The 19,980-nt window shown below is 55.4% G+C and overlaps 1 protein-coding gene across 1 annotated transcript in view; it reads right to left on the minus strand.

Moving 5' to 3' along the window:
- Window positions 1-841: 841 nt before the first annotated feature.
- The window catches only part of Col16a1 (collagen type XVI alpha 1 chain), a 52,938-nt gene continuing 33,799 nt past the window's right edge, over window positions 842-19,980 (minus strand). Inside the window, exons 49-71 of the mRNA XM_032897029.1 lie at window positions 19,531-19,575; window positions 17,785-17,838; window positions 17,237-17,290; window positions 16,678-16,731; window positions 15,238-15,282; window positions 15,081-15,134; window positions 14,875-14,910; window positions 14,560-14,622; window positions 12,381-12,452; window positions 12,169-12,222; window positions 11,526-11,570; window positions 11,336-11,380; window positions 10,988-11,041; window positions 10,583-10,636; window positions 8,916-8,966; window positions 8,537-8,626; window positions 6,675-6,710; window positions 5,096-5,140; window positions 4,112-4,300; window positions 3,578-3,644; window positions 2,808-2,984; window positions 1,909-1,986; window positions 842-1,236 (exon numbers count right to left, since the gene is read on the minus strand). Of these exons, the coding sequence (XP_032752920.1) occupies window positions 1,034-1,236; window positions 1,909-1,986; window positions 2,808-2,984; window positions 3,578-3,644; window positions 4,112-4,300; window positions 5,096-5,140; window positions 6,675-6,710; window positions 8,537-8,626; window positions 8,916-8,966; window positions 10,583-10,636; window positions 10,988-11,041; window positions 11,336-11,380; window positions 11,526-11,570; window positions 12,169-12,222; window positions 12,381-12,452; window positions 14,560-14,622; window positions 14,875-14,910; window positions 15,081-15,134; window positions 15,238-15,282; window positions 16,678-16,731; window positions 17,237-17,290; window positions 17,785-17,838; window positions 19,531-19,575 (1,665 nt within the window). The 3' untranslated portion in view covers window positions 842-1,033. The remainder of the gene's footprint in view (window positions 1,237-1,908; window positions 1,987-2,807; window positions 2,985-3,577; window positions 3,645-4,111; window positions 4,301-5,095; window positions 5,141-6,674; window positions 6,711-8,536; window positions 8,627-8,915; window positions 8,967-10,582; window positions 10,637-10,987; window positions 11,042-11,335; window positions 11,381-11,525; window positions 11,571-12,168; window positions 12,223-12,380; window positions 12,453-14,559; window positions 14,623-14,874; window positions 14,911-15,080; window positions 15,135-15,237; window positions 15,283-16,677; window positions 16,732-17,236; window positions 17,291-17,784; window positions 17,839-19,530; window positions 19,576-19,980) is intronic.

Raw genomic sequence — 19,980 nt, forward strand, 5'->3', positions numbered from 1 at the left:
TTTCTTTGGAAGTCCCCCTGGATTTGCCCTGTTGCGTCCTCCCAGGGCAGCGGGCCCATCAGGACCAGTGATCTGAGGAGCAGAGAAGAAAGACGCTCGAGACAGCGTGTTCCTATAATATTCAATCCATTGTCTTTTTCTTTTCTTCCTGTCCTTTTTACATATGGAGGGCACAGCAGATGGAAAACCCCCAGTGGACTTGGTGGGCCACGGGCTTAGATCTAATCATGGTTTACCTAGGACCCCTTCTCAATGATCTAACCCCAGCTATTTCTGAAGGCCCAGCCTGAGGTGGGCATAAATGCACGTCTGAATAACAAAAAGCACTGTTTGAAGTCTAGAGTCTCTGCCTGAAGCTGGGAAGCTGGTGACAGAGCCGGGCGTGGGCTGGAGGTTCCATCTCCTTCCCCAGAGAAGCATCCATCCCCTGGCTGCCTAGGCAGGGGCTGAGGCTAGCCCCCCCGCCCCCCTCCCCGAGTCTATGTGGGTTTTCTAGTCGTGAATTACTGGTGCGCCGAGAAGTGCCTACATATATCGAAGGTGTCCAGGAAGGTGAGCCCACCTCAGCTCTGGGTGGGTGGCATCTCCCCAGGTGCAAGCTCGGCTTTAGGCCACACAAAGAAGAATGGGGTTCAGTCAGGAAGCAGATAGGGAACAGCCTTTCTGAGTAGGACGCAGTCTCCAAACCTGCTTTTGGTTCGAGGCTGAGCAAGAGGGCAAATGGAGAGATAACCTATGTGTACCCCAACACAAACCTTGGGCTTGCAGGGCCTTGAGGGACAAGGCCTTGAGGGACCCACCCTTTCATAACCCTGGGACCAAATGACAGACAAGATACAGCTGCAGCACCAGGGGAACCCCATGGAAGTGGGGTTACAGATAGTTTTCTTTCTTTATTGTTAAAAAAATATTAACAGCAACAACAACAACAACAAACACAAGAATAGTACAAACATTCACAACCCATCAGAGTCCTGTAAGCTTTGGCCATTTATTCCTAGTAGAGTCCTTCCTCTCAGTGCGAGCAGGAGCTTCAACCAAAAGGCCCCTTCATGCTTTTTATGGGCGGGTACTGCTGCTCCATTGGCATGGCCCCAAAACAGTCTGAGGGGTTGCAGTGGCCTGCCTTCCCTGGCTGGCCCATGGGCCCCGGGGGGCCAGGGATCCCAGGAATGCCTTGCTGGCCCATTGGCCCGGTTGCACCCATCTTGCCATAACCTGGAGGCCCTTGAGGACCTAAAGAGGGAAGAGCCAAAGGAGGGAAATCAGGAGACCCAGATGACAAGAAGAGACAATGGTTGTGACAAGTGACACCTTCATCCTTGCTTGTTTGCCAGGTTGAAGCATGGTTTCTCGAGACCTGGCTGCTTCCTGCATTGGTTTTGCAAGGACAGCCACACCTCTGGCTAGATTTATAGGGAGCATCTTTGTACCAGAAAAGGAGTCGAGAGCTTCTAATACACACGTCCTTGCATCCAAAAAACAGTTTTCTGAGCCTGTACCATTTCCCAAAAGCCACACGTGAATAATATCTGGGGGGCCTGGGGGTAAGGAGTGAAGCTGGCCTCAGAGCTAGGTCATCAGGATTCGACTACCCTGAGGGTTCTGTGACCTCATCAATATCACAGGACCAGTAGGATGCCAAACAAGCTTTGGACCTGGGGTTCTGGTCCCTGTGCATGTAGTCCCCACCATACCATATCATGCATGCCTAGCTTAGGGCAGAGGTGGGGACTCAGCCTCTCTCCCTCCCTGTCAGGCCCAGCCCAGTATCTTGAATTGAGAGCATTTCTGTAAGTAGTAATTAAGGTGGCATTGTTTGGTGTTCTGTCTGATTATGTTGTCATAAAGTGTGTGTATTGGGTGGGGGGCTCTGGATTTGTGCTCTCCAAGACTGGATTCTCCTACCTGGAGGGCCAGGGAGACCATTTTCTCCTGCAATGCCAACACCAATGTCTCCCTTATCACCTTTGGTACCAGGCAATCCTGAGACAAAAGAAATAAAATTAAGTCCTGTCTCTAAGCAGAAAAATGACAGCCATGTGGATTGCTAAGTATACACACACATTCACATTCACACACACACACATCCCACACACACACACACACACACACACATCACACACACATCACACACACACACACACACACACACACACACACACACACACATCCACACACACACACATCCACACACACACACACACACACACACCAACACACACACACACACACAGACACACATACACACACCACACACACACATACACACACACAACACACAACACACAAATAAAACACACACACCACACACACACACACACACACACACAAACCACACACATACCCACACAACACACACCACACACACACACACACACCACACACACACATCCCACACACACCCAGACACACACACACACACCACACACACACCACACACACATCCACACACACCACACACACCACACACACACACACCACACACACACCACACACACACACACACACATCCACACACACACCACCACACACACACACACACACACACCACACACACACACCACACACACCACACACACACACACACACACACACACACACACACCACACACACACACACACACACACACACACCACACACACACATTCCACACACATTCATGCACACACATTCACACACACCACACACACACATTCACACACACACATTCACACACGCACGCATGCACCACCACATTCACAACAGTCAACCCTCAGAGAGGTGCACATGCCCGACTCCCTGGAGACCCAGAGGGTAGAGCTACCTCTCATTCCTGGCAAACCCTGGCGTCCTTCTCGGCCTATCTGACCAGGGAGCCCAGGTGACCCTGGAGCACCTGGCCGCCCTGGGGCGCCATCCTTCCCTGGAGGCCCTGGCCGGCCTGGAGCTGCTGCCACCTCCATGGGGAACTGCATCCTGGAGGTGTAGTAAGCCATCCTCTCTGCAAGCGGAGACAAAGGCCAGGTCACTGGGTACTCAGAGCAGCTGCAGATGCTGCAGATATGCCACCAGCATGGGACAGCCTTTGGTGGAGCATCAGGACAGAGGATACAGCCTGTTCTCCTGAAGGAGGTCTTGTACCATAGCCCGTGTGTGCCTTCCCACGTAGATCTTTCAGAGCACAGATCTGATTCGGCACCTCTTTCCTCTAACCATCATCCCTGGCTTCTGAACCTGGTCTGGACTGGTCCCTTTGCCAAGCGGATGCCTGGCATCCATGTCCCCCCAGTCCACAGCACACAAGCCCGCTGCCCCCTCCTCCCAGAGCTCCCTCCACACAGGCTCATTTCTTAACCTCCTTTGCTCAAGTGGGGATCGGGGGCAGAAGACAACCGATTTATCTCTAAGCAGAGCAGGTGACAAGGAAGGTCTGATGGATAGGTGAGCATATGACTGTCAACCCGGCTGTCGGTAATGTGTGGGGGTGGGAAGGGGAGGACACAAAGCTTTAAGGAAACCGCAGGCAGGGCTGGGTGAGGAAGTAAATGGGAAGGGCGAGCATTACCCACCGCCACCCAGCCGGCTGCCAATTACCATCAAACAGTTTAATGATCTCTTGTCTGATAAACCTCTTGATATCATCATAATTCACCATGTCTCCCTGAGGAAAAAGAAGAAACCTGGCCTCAGTCAGACGTCCAGACTTGGCACTTGCCCAGTGAATAGACTTGATTTCCAGAAATAAAGGATGGTGAAGAGGGCAAAGGTCCTCAGATCTTGCTGGGTCTTTCTCTTTTTTCTTTTTTCTTTTTTCTTTTTTTCGGAGCTGGGGACCAAACCCAGGGCCTTGAGCTTGCTAGGCAAGCGCTCTACCACTGAGCTAAATCCCCAACCGCCCCCTCTTGCTGGGTCTTAATCCAATGTGCTACCAGCCCGAAATAATGCACGCCTTACGCTAAAATACAGTTTGGGGTGGGAGGGATGCCTGTAGCTCCCCGCTTTCCCATGAAGAACTAGGAGTCACCCATAGTCAAGTTCTTTCCTGCAGAATGTCGGAAGGAGTTGCTAAAATAATTGTGGGCCTGTACTATGGGATGGTGTCCATCCATGGTTGCGGCCTCCCCTTACCATAGAGCCTGGCAAACCAGGCAATCCAGGGTTCCCTGCAGGCCCTGGGGACCCAGGGTGGCCTCTCTCTCCCGCAGGACCCGGTGGTCCAATCGGTCCCATGGAGCCACTCTTGCCAGGGCCCCCAGGCATGCCAGATCTTCCCTTTTCTCCTGCTTGGCCTTTCTGTCCTGCAGGTCCTGGGTCACCCTAGGACAGGTCACAGTACACTATTACCAACTGTTTCCAAGTCTATGTCACAATGTATCAGCAACCTGCCCCTTCCCCAAGTGCCCAGCATCTCCCCCGGGGCTACAATCACAATGATGCAGGTCCCCCTGCCTCGCCACTCCCAGAGTAGTGCTTCTGGAAGGCAGTGCTTGCATCACTGGGAATGCTGGGAAATGCCCCTGGCTCCCACATGCCCTCAGTAGGAAGTACCCCTGCCTCATTCAAGACCAATTACAATGTCCTCCTCACACCTTCCTCAGCCTCGTCTCCTCAGCTCTAGCTACCTGTCACTCTGGTTCTACCATGTTGCTTGAATCTGTTGTCTGGAATGCCCCTCCCCAGCCTTGGCACCCCAGTGAGTCCCCCTCTACTGTCCTCTGGAAACATTCCTGCCCCTTGTGCAGTCTTCCTCCCTCACTTCCGGGGGTCTCGAAGCACTGTATCCAGTCTTCCTCAAAATTTGCTGCACTCCAGTGTCATGGTGACTAAGCACAGGGAATGTCATTGTACGAGGGTTTCTAGTGACTAAGCACAGGGAGTGTCGTTGTAGGAGGGTTTCTGGTTACCCCAGACCAACACAGAGGGGCCCTGGAGTGAGCCAGAGTGGGCGAGTAGGGGATTAAAAAGATTTCCATTCCATAGGTGGGACAGTCCCAGGTGAGGTCACACCTTCTTTCCTGCCCATTGGCCACCCTAGGCCTGCCTCCTTTGTGGCTAAGTTGCAGCTTGGAGTTCCCAAATACCTCTTCCCAAACCCAGCCAGTGCCCCCTCACCTTTGGGCCGGGGGGTCCATAGAGTCCCTGCTTTCCTGGAGGTCCCTATAAAAAAACCGGAAGTTCATGGTCTGGTCTGGGCAGCTTCACTGAGGCTCCCTAGGGTGGGGTGGAGGAGGTGCATTGGGAAAACCACCTTCTCCCACCCAGAGATCCCAGTTGTGTCCTGCTGGGCTGTGTGAGAAAGGATGACAGCTTCCCTACCAATCAGAGGGACTGACAGCTGGGAGGGAGGCTGATGTCCCCTGGGGCATGGCCTTGTTTGATAGTGTTGGCCTGGTCCCTCATCACAGATGTGACAAGACCTCAGAATGGGGAGGCCAGTCTGAAATAGCAGAGGGCCTGGCAGGAGCTGGGCCCAGGGAGCTTTTGTTTGGAGTTGTCGTTGTTACTGTCTCTTTCTGACTAGAAGTCGGGTCTCTTAATTCCATTAGACCAACACGAGATAGCAGCTTGTTGCATGTAATTGGCACTTGGATCTGTAGGGGATTGGTTCCAGGATTCCTATGGATCCCCAAGTGTGTCTCTGGTCCCATTTGCAAAATGGTGTGATACTTGGCTATATCTTCAATGCACCTGTCTGTGGTTTACATCATCTCTAACTACGTAGAAATAGTTACCACAGTGTAAGTGCTACAGAGCTGTCCTGCTGTGCTGCTAAGGAATAACGAGAGGAGGAGGAAGGGGAGGAAGAGGAGGATGATGAAGAGGAGGAAGGGGAGGAGGAAGGGGAGGAAGGAGAAGAGGAGGAAGAGGAGGAGAAAGAAGAGGAGGAAGAAGAGGAGGAGGAAGAGGAGGAGGAGAGGAGGAGGAGGAGGGAGGAGGAGGAAGAGGAGAGGAGGAGGAAGAGGAGGACGGAGAGGAGGAGGAAGAGGAGGAGGGAAGAGAAGAGGAGGAGGAGGAGGAAGAGGAGGAGGAGGAAGAGGAGGAGGAGGAGGAGGAGGAGGAAGAGGAGGAAGAAGAGGAGGAGGAAGAGGAGGAGGGGGAGGAGGAGGGGGGGGAAGAGGAGGGGGCGGAGGGGGAGGAGGAGGAGGAAGAAGAGGAGGAGAAGAGGAGGAGAGGAGGAGGAAGCTGAGGAGGAAGTAGGGGAGGAAGAGGAGGGGGAGGAGGAAGAGGAAGGAGGAAGAGGAGGAGGAAGAGGAGGAGGAGGAGGAGGAGGAGGAGGAGGAGGAGGAGGAGGAGGAGGAGGAGGAGGAGGAGGAGGAAGAGGAGGAGGAGGAGGAGGAGGAGGAGGAGGATGAGGAAGAAATCGAGCCAGGAGCAGTGGTACACACCTGTGATCTAGGGAGGCTAAAACAAGAGGACCATAAGTTTGAGGCCAGTTTGGGCGATCAAGTTCCAGGCCAGCCTGGGTAAAACGTCTCACAAAACCAAAATAAAAGTTTCTGTATATTCGGTACACCTGCAAATTTTCCCTGAATATTTCCAATCGACCTGTGATTGAGTTCTTTGCTGTGGAAACTGTGGGTATAGTTTCTGTGGTCTGTGCCCACGTGGTGTGCTTACTGAGGGGATGAGGAACAGAACTCAGTGAGGACCAAGGAGTGTCCCCAAGGGACAGGGAGAAGGAGCACAATACCTCTTTGCCAGCTGCACCGTCCGAACCAGGTTCACCCTAGGAAGCAGAAAGCATTGGAAACATGATGGGCTGTCACCCAACACAGCCTCTCAGGCCACACACCCTGCCCTACTCTCGGGCCACCAGAGAAGCCCTGATCCTGCAGTTCCCACCCCCACCCCCAGCCCCGCCTGCCTGAGTTAGAGCAAGGTGCCTTTTCTTGAGAACTCTATGCATTTCCTGGCTCTGGGCCTCTGTCCTCAGTGAGACTGGCCAGCACAAGCTGGCCTTCCCTCCCTCCCTCCCTCCCTCCCTCCCTCCCTCCTTCCTTCCTTCCTTCCTTTCCTCTTCCCCCCTCCCCCCCCTCCCCTCCCCTCCCTTCCCTTTCCCTTCCCTCCCCTCCCCTCCCCTCCCCCCTCCCTTCCCCTTCCCCTTCCCCTTCCCTCCCCTCCCCCTCCCCTCCCCACCCCCTCCCTCCCCATGACACCCAACAGAAGCTGCCCAGCCCTGAGCCCTGGCCTAGGACTTTCTGGTGGGCTTCTGGAGAAGAGAAATCTGGACAAGGGGTAGCCACATGTAGGGCCTTGGCAGCTCCTGAGTCTGCAGAGGGAGAGGAAGCCTGGAAGGAGAGCATCCTCAGGGACTGTGATGACTTGTACATGCTTGGCCCAAGGGAGTGGCACTACTAGGAGGTGTGGCCCTGTTGGAGTGGGTGTGTCACTGTGGGTGTGGGCTTTAAGACCCTCATCCTAGTTGCCTGGAGGTCAGTATCCTGCTCGCAGCCTTCAGATGAAGATGTAGAACTCTCAGCTCTGCCTGCACCAGGCCTGCCTGGATGCTGCCAAGTTCCTGCCTTGGTGACAATGGACTGAACCTCTGAGCCTGTAAGTAGCCCCAATGAAATGTTGTCCTTATAAGAGTTGCTTTGGTCATGGTGTCTGTTCACAGCAGTAAAACCCTAACTAAGACAGGGACAGTGAGTAGAGTTCAGGGTGAGCAGGGGTGCCGACCCCTGGCCCTCTGGGAAATGAGCCGAGTGACCATGTGCACATGACTGGAGTTATCCACCACATCTGGGACGGCCAGCCCTAGCTTGCTACTGTGTCTGTTTGGTGGGAAACCCGTCATGGAGACCCGAGTCCCCTTCCTTGGCTTCCCAGAAACTTTGCTTCCCTGAGGACAGCAATCAGCTCCACCCACTGTGGTTTGCCCATCTAGATCTACAGAGGGGATGCCTCGCAGGTTGACTGAGGAGTACAAAATCTGCAATGGAGCAAGCTGGACATCAATCTCAGCTCGCCCCTTTATTAGCTGCGTGATTCAGAGCGATCAACTCAGCCACCCTGAACCCTCACTTCCTCATCTGAGAGCCCAGGGACAACTGTCCCTCCAAACTTTGTTGCAGAACACATTAAGACAAAACACACCTCCAACGTAAGCTAAGGCTCACTTCGGCACAGTCAGTGACCAATACAGCATCGCTCTGAATGTGAAACGGTCTGAGACCAAGCCTGGCTTCTGAGGAGCTCAGAAAGGTACAGTAATAGCTCTGTATTTCTGGTTCTTGATATTTTCAAAGACTTTCTGTAGTTGCTGACAAGCTCAGCTGGGGCAGGGGCAGGGGCAATGCATGGACCAAGGCTTCTCTGACACCTCGTGAAGGGACCCGCATCCGGCTGATGGTGTGTCCTCAGAAGTAGTGCCCTTCTGTGCAGCTGGCTCAGTGCCAGCTTGCCAGGCTCCTCCTCCTGGATACAATACAATCCCCAGATGCTAACACCCTGCTATGCTAACACCCTCTCCTTCTCTAACGACCCCAGGAGTACTAGACAAAGCCAGAGGATCCTTTCCCCTGGGCTGGACTATACAATGAGGAGTCTTACCGGAGGGCCGGGGTGTCCGGGTGTGCCAGGCTGGCCTGGGAGGCCGGCCAAGCCCCTTTCTCCAGGGGATCCCCGATCTCCTTTCAGGCCCTAAAATACAGGATGAAGATTACTGGAGAGAAGGAGAAGCAGAGGCCACAAAGCCAGATCCCCTCATCATGTTGCAGGGGCCAGGCCCCACAGGAACAGATAGTATGCCTGTGCATGCTGTGACACGGCCCTTTGCCTCATCCCAGAAGAGAGATCTTTAGGACAGATGGGCGAGGAAGGGAAGGGGATGAAAACAAGTCATCTCTTCATCCCTTTGGCTTGGTCTGGAAGGAGCCCACAGCAGAAGTGGCAATATCTTCCTTAGAGTAAGTGGTAGAAAGCCACTCACCATGGTGGAGAGCCCAGGTGGTCCTGGCTGGCCTGGAGGCCCCTGTGGCCCCTAAGGAGAGGAGAGGGTGGTTAGGCAGCGGTAATATTCCTACCCTGCATTAGCTTCCTTCTCTCCCAGAAACCGGTCCTTCCTTTCTCATCTTTCTACCCCATTTCTACCAGGGGGTCTTTCACAAAGCACATTCCAATACACCCCTTCCCAGAACATTCTGGGCCAGGGCTCCTGCGCTGCTCCTGTAAGATTTCCGGGGTGGGAGTAGTCATCGCTGGGACCAGCACGGAGCAGGGGGCCTAGGCTGAACAGAATGGGAATAGGACGAACCCAGTAGGTCCTCATCCACAGCCCCCATGAGTCTCTACTGGGGATCTGAGCTCCCCAGAACAGGTTCGCTGAACTCCTTGAGATACATAAAAACGGGGACCTGAGTGTCCCCCTGCCTTGTTTTTTATTTGTCGTGAAGTACTTTGAATGTTCCCAAATGCCTCCTGAACACCATACAGCCCTGCTATACTAGCACACAGCGGACTCGCTTTCTCCGGAGCCCTATCAGCTTGGAGCCGTCACACTGTCACTGGTAAGAGAAGTGGATGGGAAATGCAATATTGTTTAATAAATGCTCTCTCCAATTTGCCCTAACAGTAAAAATGCCACCAGCTGCCCCAGACGATCTTCTGGGCTTCTCTCTTTCTCCCGCTCAGCCCCTTCAGACCAAGGGAGCGAGCTCCCGCAAACACATCCCAGATGCCCTGAGCCCTCTGTCCCCTCTCTCTTCCACCCACCCACCACGGGCCAGCCCTTCTCTGGGTGTGCCTGCTCCAGGCTCCTGAACCTCTCCATGAGGTGTCCTTTTCCAAGCTTAGCATTTCTGGTCCCACGTGCACTTCTTAAGCCATCCCCATGCCCAGCGTGATGGATTTCTTGAGGTCCCTCAGACGTCAGCTCCCGGCTGATTTTGGTTCTATGTGTCGGTGTCCCTTCCGCCTGGGACTCTTCTCCCTGGCTACTCAACAGCTGACCCCTCCCTTCATTGAGGCCCCAGTGCAGTAAGGGACCCGCTAAGGCAGTGAGTGGTTCTCAACCTCCCTAATGCTGGAGGGGGGTGTGTGTGACCCTTTAATGTAGTTCCTCAGGCTCTGGTGACCCCAAACCATAAAATGATTTTCATTTTTAGCCCACAGTTGTAATTTTGCTGCTGTTATGAATTGGAACATAAATATCTGATAGGCAGGATATTTGATATATGACCCCCTACTAGGGGTCATGACCCACAGGTTGAGAAACACTGCCCTGAGCGTGCCCCACCCCCACCCCAAGCTCTTCCCTGTAACATTGCTTCATCCCTTGAACCCCTCATTCACTTGTTTCCTGTGCCTGCAGGGAGGTCCTGTGGGACAAGGACCCGTGACTCTCTGGCTCTGTGCTCTGGCCCTGGTTTGGAGCAGATGTTGACCGCTAATTACTGACTAACTGACTTGTGTCTGGTAAGCAAATGTTAATGTGCCCAGAAAACCCAAAAAGTGTTGGAAACAAAAGCCACTTAATTAGATGAGTCTGAAGCCCTCACACCTCACATGGTTAGGGCTCCTGTGGCCACCACCAGCTTACCACAGCCCCCGGGGGGCATCCCAGTTCATAGAAGCAGAGACAAAAACAGTTTAACTCACAAGATGCCCTGGAGGTCCTGGTCGTCCCTGGGGTCCCATGGCACCGGGCTCACCCTATAGGATTAGAAAGAAAGAGGTGACACAGAAACGGACTAACCTGCACACCTGCGGCTGCTTTTAGGAGAGGAGCAGAGCTTCTGGTGGATTCAGAGGGCTGGGCAGAGCTCTGAACTTTAGACTCTCTCTAGCCTTCCAGGGCTTAAAGGCCAGGCCTGCCTTTTGGGGGCTTGTCCAGTTGTGCGCTGAGGGAGGGGACCAGTTATAACTGTCAAGATGTGCAGCGTGGGGCAAAAGTTCACACCGGAAGGCCGAGGAGAGAAGGTGGCCACTCTAATGCAGGAGAGAGGCTATATCTCAGACATAGTGGAGCCCAAGGCTGTGTGACCACAGAACCACAGTCCTTACCTCTGCACCGGGCCGGCCACTGCTGCCAGGAGGACCTGGTTTTCCACAGTCACCCTAAAAGAGAGAGGTGGCAGTATAGCTTAGGATCCACACCCCACGCTGACCCTGGATCAAGGGGGCTTTGCCATCTTGCCTTGGCTTTGGCCGGAGGCCTCTGATACCCTTCGCTGGTGGGTATCAGCATCCTGACCCAGTCTGCTGGGTGCTAGTGGCCCCAGGAAGCCAGGATGCTGGAGTAGCATCTCAGCCAGCGGTCAGGTGGCAGTCTAAACCCAGGGCGGGCCGCCATGTCTCAGGTATTGGGCCTGAAGAGAATAGGGAAGCCTGTTGAGCAAAAGTCCTCCTTACCTTAGGTCCGGGGAGGCCAGGATGCCCTGTTTTCCCTTTGAAACCCTGGAAGGAAAAGCAGGGAGGTGTGAGAAGCCGCCACACTTTCCTGCCCAGGCTAAATCAATGGCCTCTATAGCAGGATATGGAGGCTCTGAGCAGAGCTGGAGGGGGCTCAGAGCCCCCAGTTCCTTCCTTCAGCTCAACTTACTGGAGGTCCCATGAGTCCAGGAGGGCCAGCGGGACCTGGGTCCCCCTAAGGAAAAGAAAAGGGAGCATTGAGGAGGTCTCATTCGGCCTTGACCCAGCTCACTCTCCACCCCACTCTGCTTCTCCGGTCCTAGGATTCACTGGGAACCTTAGATGGGGCAGAGAGAAAATTCTCAGCCTGACTCAGCCTCTGACTGGCTGGGCCCTGTGAACAGGTCCCAGTCACTCTGTGGGCCCTGGTTTTGTCTCTTTTGGTTAAGGATGGGAAATAACCTTGATAGCCTCCCCCACCCCATCCCCTTGGCCTTGTTCCCATGTCTCTGATTGCCCAGACAAAACTCAACCAAGGAGCCAGGGCCTGCTCAGGCCTACATAGCTACAGCCTTATTCTCTCCAGAATACAGTCTACTTTCTCCAGCTATCCGGGTTTGGAGGTCTAAGTGGTATATCTGTTACCATCCTGAATTTGGTGAGACTAATTCACTTAGCCTGGCTAGGTCTATCAGGAGAAGCGAGAGACCAGCGGTGTCTGATGCCAGCTGGGAGGAGGAGCGGCACGAGAGGAGACTCAGATACCCTGACCAAAGGGTGACTGCCTCCTCAGGAGGAGAGGGCTCCTGCCTCCTGTCCCAGCCCCATCTTACCCTCAGGCCCGGTTTGCCGTCTTTCCCATCCAGTCCATCCAGCCCAGCAGGGCCCTGCACACAAGAGAAAGGCGTTGCTAAATGCTGCTCTGGAGTAGGACCCAGCCCCAGGGCTCTCTCCACCTCTTACCCTACTCACACTGTTACCACAACATGCATACTCACCGGTTCTCTGTCCCACATACCATTGGGACCAGAGGGGACAAACTCACCTGAATCCCAGGAGGGCCTGGTGGTCCAGGGGAACCAGGCAAGCCTGAGGGACCTCGCATCCCTTCACTGCCCTGAAACAGAAGCACCCAATAAAGTCAGGGCCACGGGTGCCCAGGGTCCCTGGGAGTCAGGACACTTGGCTCTGGCTCGGGTTCCACCCTGGCTAACTGATGTATTCCACACGCTGTCTTCCTCAGAGCCTATGTCCTCGTCGGCTAAGGCTCCCTTTCCCTCGTGGCTTTATGGGGAGAGAGAGCTTGCTTAAACCAGCCCCTTCTCAGGGTTGTCCCAGAGGCTGGTGCGTGTGTGTGTGTGTGTGTGTGTGTGTGTGTGTGTGTGTGTGTGCATGCGTGTGTGTGTTTAATTGATATCGCTCCAATAGCATGCCATGTATGTGGGCTTTGATGCCCTGAGGTGGAAAAGGTGGAGATATCTGTACTCCGGGTTCTCGTGGTCCCCCGAGGGCCATGGCTTGCTGGAGTAATTGGCAATGCCACACCACCTCAGCATTGCAAGGATGGAGCTGCAGAGCTCAGGGATCGGGAGTGGAGGCCCATGACGGCCAGGGCTTAGGGAAAATGTCACAGGAGTGTTGCCAATGGTGGACTCTGAAGGAGGTCTGGGACGTGGCAGGAGGGAAGCAAGAGGGAACCTAGGACAGAGGGAGAGATTTGGAAGTGGTCCTATGCCTGCCTGACCTGGGTGTCAGGGCCCTTAAGGTAGATGGATTGGGAGATGAGGCTGGGGAGGTGGGCACCGGACTGGCAGGGGCCCCTAGTAGCATGTGGCCCACAGTCAAGAAACAGACAGGTGGCTTTGAAATTGCTTCTCAGCATCCTTGGAGTTGTTGGGGAAAGTCTTGACACTGGGAGCATAGAGTAGGTTTCTGGCCCAGAGGGCAAGATTCCAGAATTTTCTTCTAGGTCTTATCCAGAGCCTCCTCACTTGTGTCAGTTTCGATGAGGTTGCACATGAACTTTTGTCTAATAAAAGGCTCGGGGACTGTAAAACGACCTGCAAACACAGCCATATAGCCACCCAAAGTAGGGCAGTGATGAGAATAGGCGTGAGGACTGGAAGGAAAGACGCTCAAGGAAAGGTTACAATTTCCCTAGGGCAGAGGAGAAGCTCCGCCCCGATGGGGGTGGGGGCTGCAGAAAGAAAACAGACACAGCTACAGGGCAGAAAGTCAGAGGCATTGCAATACCACCATCTGCCAGGAGGGGCCAGCATAGTTCCAGCCAATGTCAGCCCGGCTGAGAGTTGGGATGAAGCGCTTCCTTACCGCAGTTTGGGATTCTCTGCAATGACCTGTCTAAGCAGGGCTTGGCTAACACCCCCATCCTTCACTGGGAAGGAAGGCACGAGAGGAAGCTGACAGCCACCTACGTCTGATGGGTGCTAGCTTGGGGAGGCGGCAGAGGGACTTGTCTCTCACAGTTGGACACTCATCTCTGATGCTAAGATTCTGTGTGCTAAGACTGTGTGTGCCCTGAGTGGCTCCCTACCTCTTGGGTCTCCCAACTGGTTTTTTCTCACTTGTACAGTGAGAGGGTGGTGTGTGGCTTCAGAAAAAAGAGGCTCCCAGAAACTACAGACCATAACAGCTCCCTGTAAACCTCTCCTCCATCCAGTGCTTAGAAATCAAGCTTGGGGTCTCCTACAGCTCCTACCCAGTACACAGGGAGCCCCAGCTTCTGCCAAGCAGGGATGTCATCCCCAAACCACAGCAGGGCTATGAGTCTCGCTTATCTAGGTGGTTTTGGGGTCCACCCTGTGGCACTCCAAGGCTGCTTCCCTAGTATCACAAAATTACAGGTGACCCCGTGTCTTCTGGGTCCTTGGAGACAGCCTACAGGGTGAGGCACACCCCTCCTCCAGGTATGCCTCCATTCAAGGGCTGCAGTTCATCTGTCCCCTGGCTCCTTGTCCTTCTTCCCTTGAGAAATAAAGCTGGCTGGAGCTGGCCTGCCATAGTCTAGTTAGTTATCTGTCCCCATCTTGCTTGTACCAGTCTCCTGGCAAACGGGAGCCCAGGCTATTCAAGGGGGCAGGCGGTAGAGAGGATTACTAGAGGGTATGGGACCAGCCACAGAGCCATCTGTTGGTGAGCACAGAGTCACACAGGAGCTGCATGGCTCCAATCTGCGGCATTGACAGATGTGGGGTTCGGCCTACCTTCTCTGCTTGGGGGCCAGGTGGGCCAGGAGCTCCAGCTTTGCCTGGGAATCCTGGGGGACCCTGCATCAACAAAGAAGTGGGCAGGAATGAAAGTAGGGTCCTTTCCCTTTCTTCCGGGTGGGTTCCATCTAGCTGCCTCTCTGTGGCTATCCATCAGACCTTTCTCCTTAGGCCTGGCTCCTGAAATCTATCATAGCCACCTAGACTGCTTGTCCCACCTCCTGCCTCCCTGTCCCAGGTTCATCTTCATCCGGCAGGCCCTGCTCCTCCCAGTGGGCCCGCCATGCAGGGAGCGCTTGGGTCTTTACTCACCGGTGGGCCAGGGAAACCTGGCTGGCCTTGAAATCCCTAGGGGAAGAAGTGAGAAGGTCAGTCCTCCGCCTGCACACTCAGGTGGAAAGAGGAACAGGTCAGGGTAGCCTCAAGTCTACAAGCTTTGTCCTTCTGTCTGTCTGTCCCAGATGGCCAGCAGGCGAGGCTCTGGGACACGCCCCCCCAACATCCCAGACAATGCTTACCTGATCACCCTTCTCTCCAGAGCTCCCTTGGGGACCTCGCTCTCCTCGGGGACCCTGCCACCAAAGATAAGAATGCAGATGGAACCCAATCTCCCTGTCCTCAGGCCACAGGGAGGGGCCGGGACACCCCCGCCCTCCATGCCCTGCTCACACTCACCGCTGGACCTTGGGGACCTGGAAGGCCTTCAGATCCTGGTGGGCCCTGGGGACCCAAAGGAACAGAACCAATCACTCAGAAACATGAGGAATGAGGACCCCAGGGTAGGCGGGGCCTGAGGTGGGAGTGTCCTCTCCACCAGGCCCTTCAGTTCTCTGGAACCAGCGGCTAACTCATCCTGCTACCCCCTGGCCTAGCCAATCTGGCCGACAAATATCAGCTAATCTCTCTCTCTTCTGCCTGGCTCTGACACAAAAGCCTGCCTGCCATGGCTCCCCTCTGTCTAATGAATGAGGGGTACGCCTTCCACTCATGCTGGATTTACAGGCATCCTGTAGTCTGCCACCAGCCACCCTCTCCTGCTTTCCACCCTTTTCCCAGCCTCCTCCTCTGCTGGGCTTTGCTCTGTGCAGACTGCTGTTCTCTGAACATGCTCTATGGGGTCACACCCTCAGGCTTGTGCATTACTATTCCCCTGCCTGGGATGCCCACCGTTCATCACCAGAACCCTTAGGGAACCGATGCTGCTCCTGCCCCATCACCTCCAGCTCTGTATGGGCACAGCACAGCTCCTTTCTTCCCTGTTCCTCCTTGGGGACCCCCTCTCCCTCTTCTACAGCATCCTCAGACCACCCCAGCTCCCCAGTCCCCACCCCAACTCTGCTCAGGACTCTCCACTCTCATTGTTCTACTCTCTCTCTCGCTCTCTCTCCCCTCCATCCATCCATCCATCCACCCGTGTTTTATCTGCTTCTTGCTACAGGGCAAGGCTCATAGGCCCTTTGCCCAGTCTCCCCCCCCCCACCAGGGACTCGCAGCACCCAGCATGCCTAGGAGACCATCCAGTGGCAGAGTAGAAGGGTGGCAGGGTTGGCAGAGTCCCATGGGGCCTTGCTGACATTTGTGAGAGGGAGAGTTAAGGCTCCAGTTCTGCTTGGCAGGTCCCGGGTATGAGGGCTGAGGTTCCTCACCAGAGAGACACAGGCTCCAGCCCAGGCTCCCCCACCACTAACTCCCCAGCTGGTTAAAGGACTCTGGGCGAATGATGTCACCCAGGAGCCTGTGACCTCACGTGCTAGCAGCCCTCAGCTCCTTCCTTCAGCGTAGGACCCCCATGAAGGTGGCCTCAATAGAAAAAGGAAGCCCCTAGCTCTGATTTGGCAGGAGAGGGGAATTCTGCCAGCTGACTGGGCCCCCCTTCCCCTCCTCAGTCGCCTTCTCTGCAAGAAGCCTGCTGGGATCTCCTCACAGCCTCCGCCTCCACAGCCACAGCCACCAGCCTGTGCAGAGCCCCAGCTGGAGTGACTCGGGCAGGGGCAGCAGGGGTCGCGGGCTCCTCCTCGTGGGAAGATCTCCAGTCCAGTTGATGAAGGTGGCGGGGTGGGGGACACCCCGTTTGAAGCTCTCCTTACACCCACAGCCACTGCAGCTGCAGCTTACCGACTCCCCCTTCTCTCCCGCAGGGCCAGCATATCCTCTTTCTCCCTTGATGCCCTGAGGAGCAACAGCAGAATTAGCTCTGTGGCTGCCTTTGGTGGTGTTAATGCAAGGCGTGGGGCTGAGGCCGGTGCCCAGACTGGCACCTGAAGGCCGAGGGCACCAAAACAGGGGACTAGAGAGAAGAGACGGTGGCCAGTAGAGCCTCCCACGTGCCACTGTGGCCCATGCTGGAAAGTGGGACACACCCACCCTGAGGGCGCTTTTGCAAGGGTGTCTCCCTCTCTCTCCCAAACCCCCTGGGAAGCAAATCTCAGTTCTTCCCAAGCCTGGGACTCAAAGTGTGTTCTGAGAGTGTCCCTGTCCTTCCTTCCATCAAAATGGTGGGGGCAGCCATATTACCAAGGGAGCCAAAGTGAGGTAAGGGTCTACATGGATGGCCTGGCAGAGACTGAATGCTCTTCAGGAACCCAGTTGAGGGGCACCCTGCTTGGCCCTGTCCTCGCCACCAGCCGTTCCCTGCTCTCCTCCTGTACCCCAGAACCAGAGCTCTCTTACTCACAGGCAGTCCTGGGGGACCCATGGCACCCGGGTAGCCAGGCTGTCCTGGGGGACCCTACAAAGAAAGAAAGACATGATGATGGGCCAGCCCTCAGCAGTTCTGTGACCCAAGCCAGAACACCTGGCTCTGCCGTCCAACAGGTGCCTGCCCACCTGTGCACAGTTACTACTCTGGGCCATTTCCCAAACCCAGGTCCTCTCCGCTAGGTGACAAGCCCCAGGCTCACCGGAGCCCTGGGAGCAGAGCAGAAAAAGAGGCTCAGAGTGAGGTGGGGAGGAGCAGGCATACAAAGAGGGCTCACCAGCGCTACGGGCTGAGGGAAGGAGAGGTCCCCTGGCAATGGGATACAGGAACTGGAGCTGTATGTGCTCCTTCCAGGGTGTAGCGTTGCACGGACACCCAGTTGCTCAGATCCAAGGGCTGTGAAGCCCTTTCTTTTGTAGTCCTCAGCCCTTCTGGATTGGGGCTGAGGATTTCAAAAGAAGGCACCTCCCTACTTCTACTCAGTGGCCGCCCCTCAGCTAACTCCACCAGGCTCCTCCTCTTACCGGTTCTCCCTTGTCTCCAGTCAGGCCCGTGGGGCCTCGCTCCCCTTGAAGACCCTTAGAGAGAGAAACCATGAGAAACTGCAGAGGAGGTTAATCCCTACCTAGCCCAGGCTCTTCCCTGCCACGTGCCTCTCTTTCCACTCTGCACGAAGGTCACATGTGGCAACCAGTGCCCCTGGCAGAGTGACTGTCTGTGGTGTACCCTGGAAGGGTTAAGTCCAAACATATGGACGCCTCTCAGGGGCATGGCTTCCAGAGAGGCAGCGGCAGAGACACACGATTCCAGTGAGCAGCAGACAGGGTACCCCTGTCACCAACGCTGCCGTGTCCCACTGTGGAGGCCGTCTGGGATGCACCTTTAGGACATGCGTGCTCCTTCGGGTGGCCATCAGGATAGGTGTCCCCGCAAAGGATGTTCTGTGTCACCATGTCACTTACCTGTCCCAGTTCCCACCCAAGTGCAAATCACCATCTTTAGGGATACAAGGGACAGGCACAAGAGGGCTCTCTCCAGAACAATTCCATGTCACTCAGTAACAGGGAATGGGGACATGGGTTTCGATCAAAGCCCCTCATTCCTCACCCTGACCTCCACAGCTCCCACACTGAAGACATCTCGGCCACCCCCTTCTCCCTCGTACCTGCTAGAAGTGCTACCCAAACCTCTCCATGACACAAGACAGATGGCTAGACAGACAGATGGCCCCTTCACCCAAGCAAGCAGAAACAGACATGGTCCGGCCAGGGATGAAGACGTGGGAACAGATGGAAACGTGACAAAGGCAGGGGGCGGGGGTGCCTGGCCCCTGGCCTCAACCACCACTCCTGGGAGGGCAGGAGGCAGCCCGGGAAACACAAATCCAACAAACAAGGGGTTTAGCTTCCATGACCCAGGAGAGAGCAACAATGAGGATAGGGAGGGGGTTTATGATTTAAACACACCTGTGACAATGACTGTGACAAGACAGAGCAGTTAACGACACCTGGCAGAAGGATCAGCCCGAGGCCTTAGGCACAGTGGGGCAGGGCCCTAACACCAGAAACCCAGCAGGCTGGCACCACATGCCCAGCCTTGGAGCAGACTCGGCATGGAGCCAAGGGAGAGGGACGAAGAGGAGGCCCTGGGTTTCCTCTCGCTGCAGGGAAGGGTGCACACAGAGCTGCCTGTGAATCCCCAGAGCGCCTCTGGACAGTCCTACCAGGCAGCAGGGCGGCTGACCTGTGCCAGCCTGCAGTGCGAAGCCCTAAAGCTTTGGCGTCTCTGCTGGGCACAGAGCCAGGTGCCTGGCAGGGCCCCAAGGACTACTTTCAGCAAATCTTCAATCCACACAGCGTGGTGGGAGGCAGGAGGCAGGAGCGAGACGGGAGAGATAAGGGGGCTCCCTTTCTAGAGGCACCAACTTCCAGCCAGAAGGTAAAAGAGGCCTTGGGGGGCAGAGGGGAAGTGACGTGTGGGCTTGGAGGGAAAGGAAAAGGAAAATGGAGGGGATGAAGGTAGGAGAAAAAGAGTGCTGGAGCGGCTGAGGGAGCGTGGAGAGAAGTCAGAGACCAGAGAGCCAAATCTGGAGACTTAAGGGACCCTGTGTCGTTAGCTACCATGCCTGCAGGGGGTGGGGGTGGGGGCACAATGACCAGCACACCAGGACACGGAGTGGGTAGAGGAGATGGCACAACAGGAGGGGGACAAGCAGAAGCCACAGAGACCTGGCTGGCAGGAAAGGGGACGGAGTGCTGCTAGGTTCTTACAGGCAATCCGGGGGAGCCAACAGCACCAGGAAAACCTGGGGGGCCCTGGTGGGAGAAACAGGCAGGTCACATCTCACAAGAGCAGTCACCCTGGGGAGCCTTGGCGGGGAGTTTTTTTGAGGTCACGGAGAAGGACCCTTAGCAGAAGGTGGCCACTGTGACCCTAAGCGGGATCCTCCACAGGCAGAGATAGCAGCAGCCTCCCAGCCAGGAAACCCTTCCCAGGGCTCCCCATGGCTTCATTTTGGTTTTGCACCCCTCCCCCACCACCTGACTACCAAGGCCCCTCAGGCGTGTAGCCCCATGGCCTCCATTTTTCTTCTCCAAAGAACATATTACTGTCCCTTTCCATCTCTCTAGTCACATCTTTCCCGCTTCCCTAACATCCCTGTGGGTTCTGGATAGAGACCCCCAGCCTGGTGCTTATAGACTTCCTAGAGACCCCCTGCC

This window comes from Rattus rattus, chromosome 1 (assembly GCF_011064425.1).
Source record: "Rattus rattus isolate New Zealand chromosome 1, Rrattus_CSIRO_v1, whole genome shotgun sequence".
Lineage (NCBI taxonomy): Eukaryota > Metazoa > Chordata > Mammalia > Rodentia > Muridae > Rattus > Rattus rattus.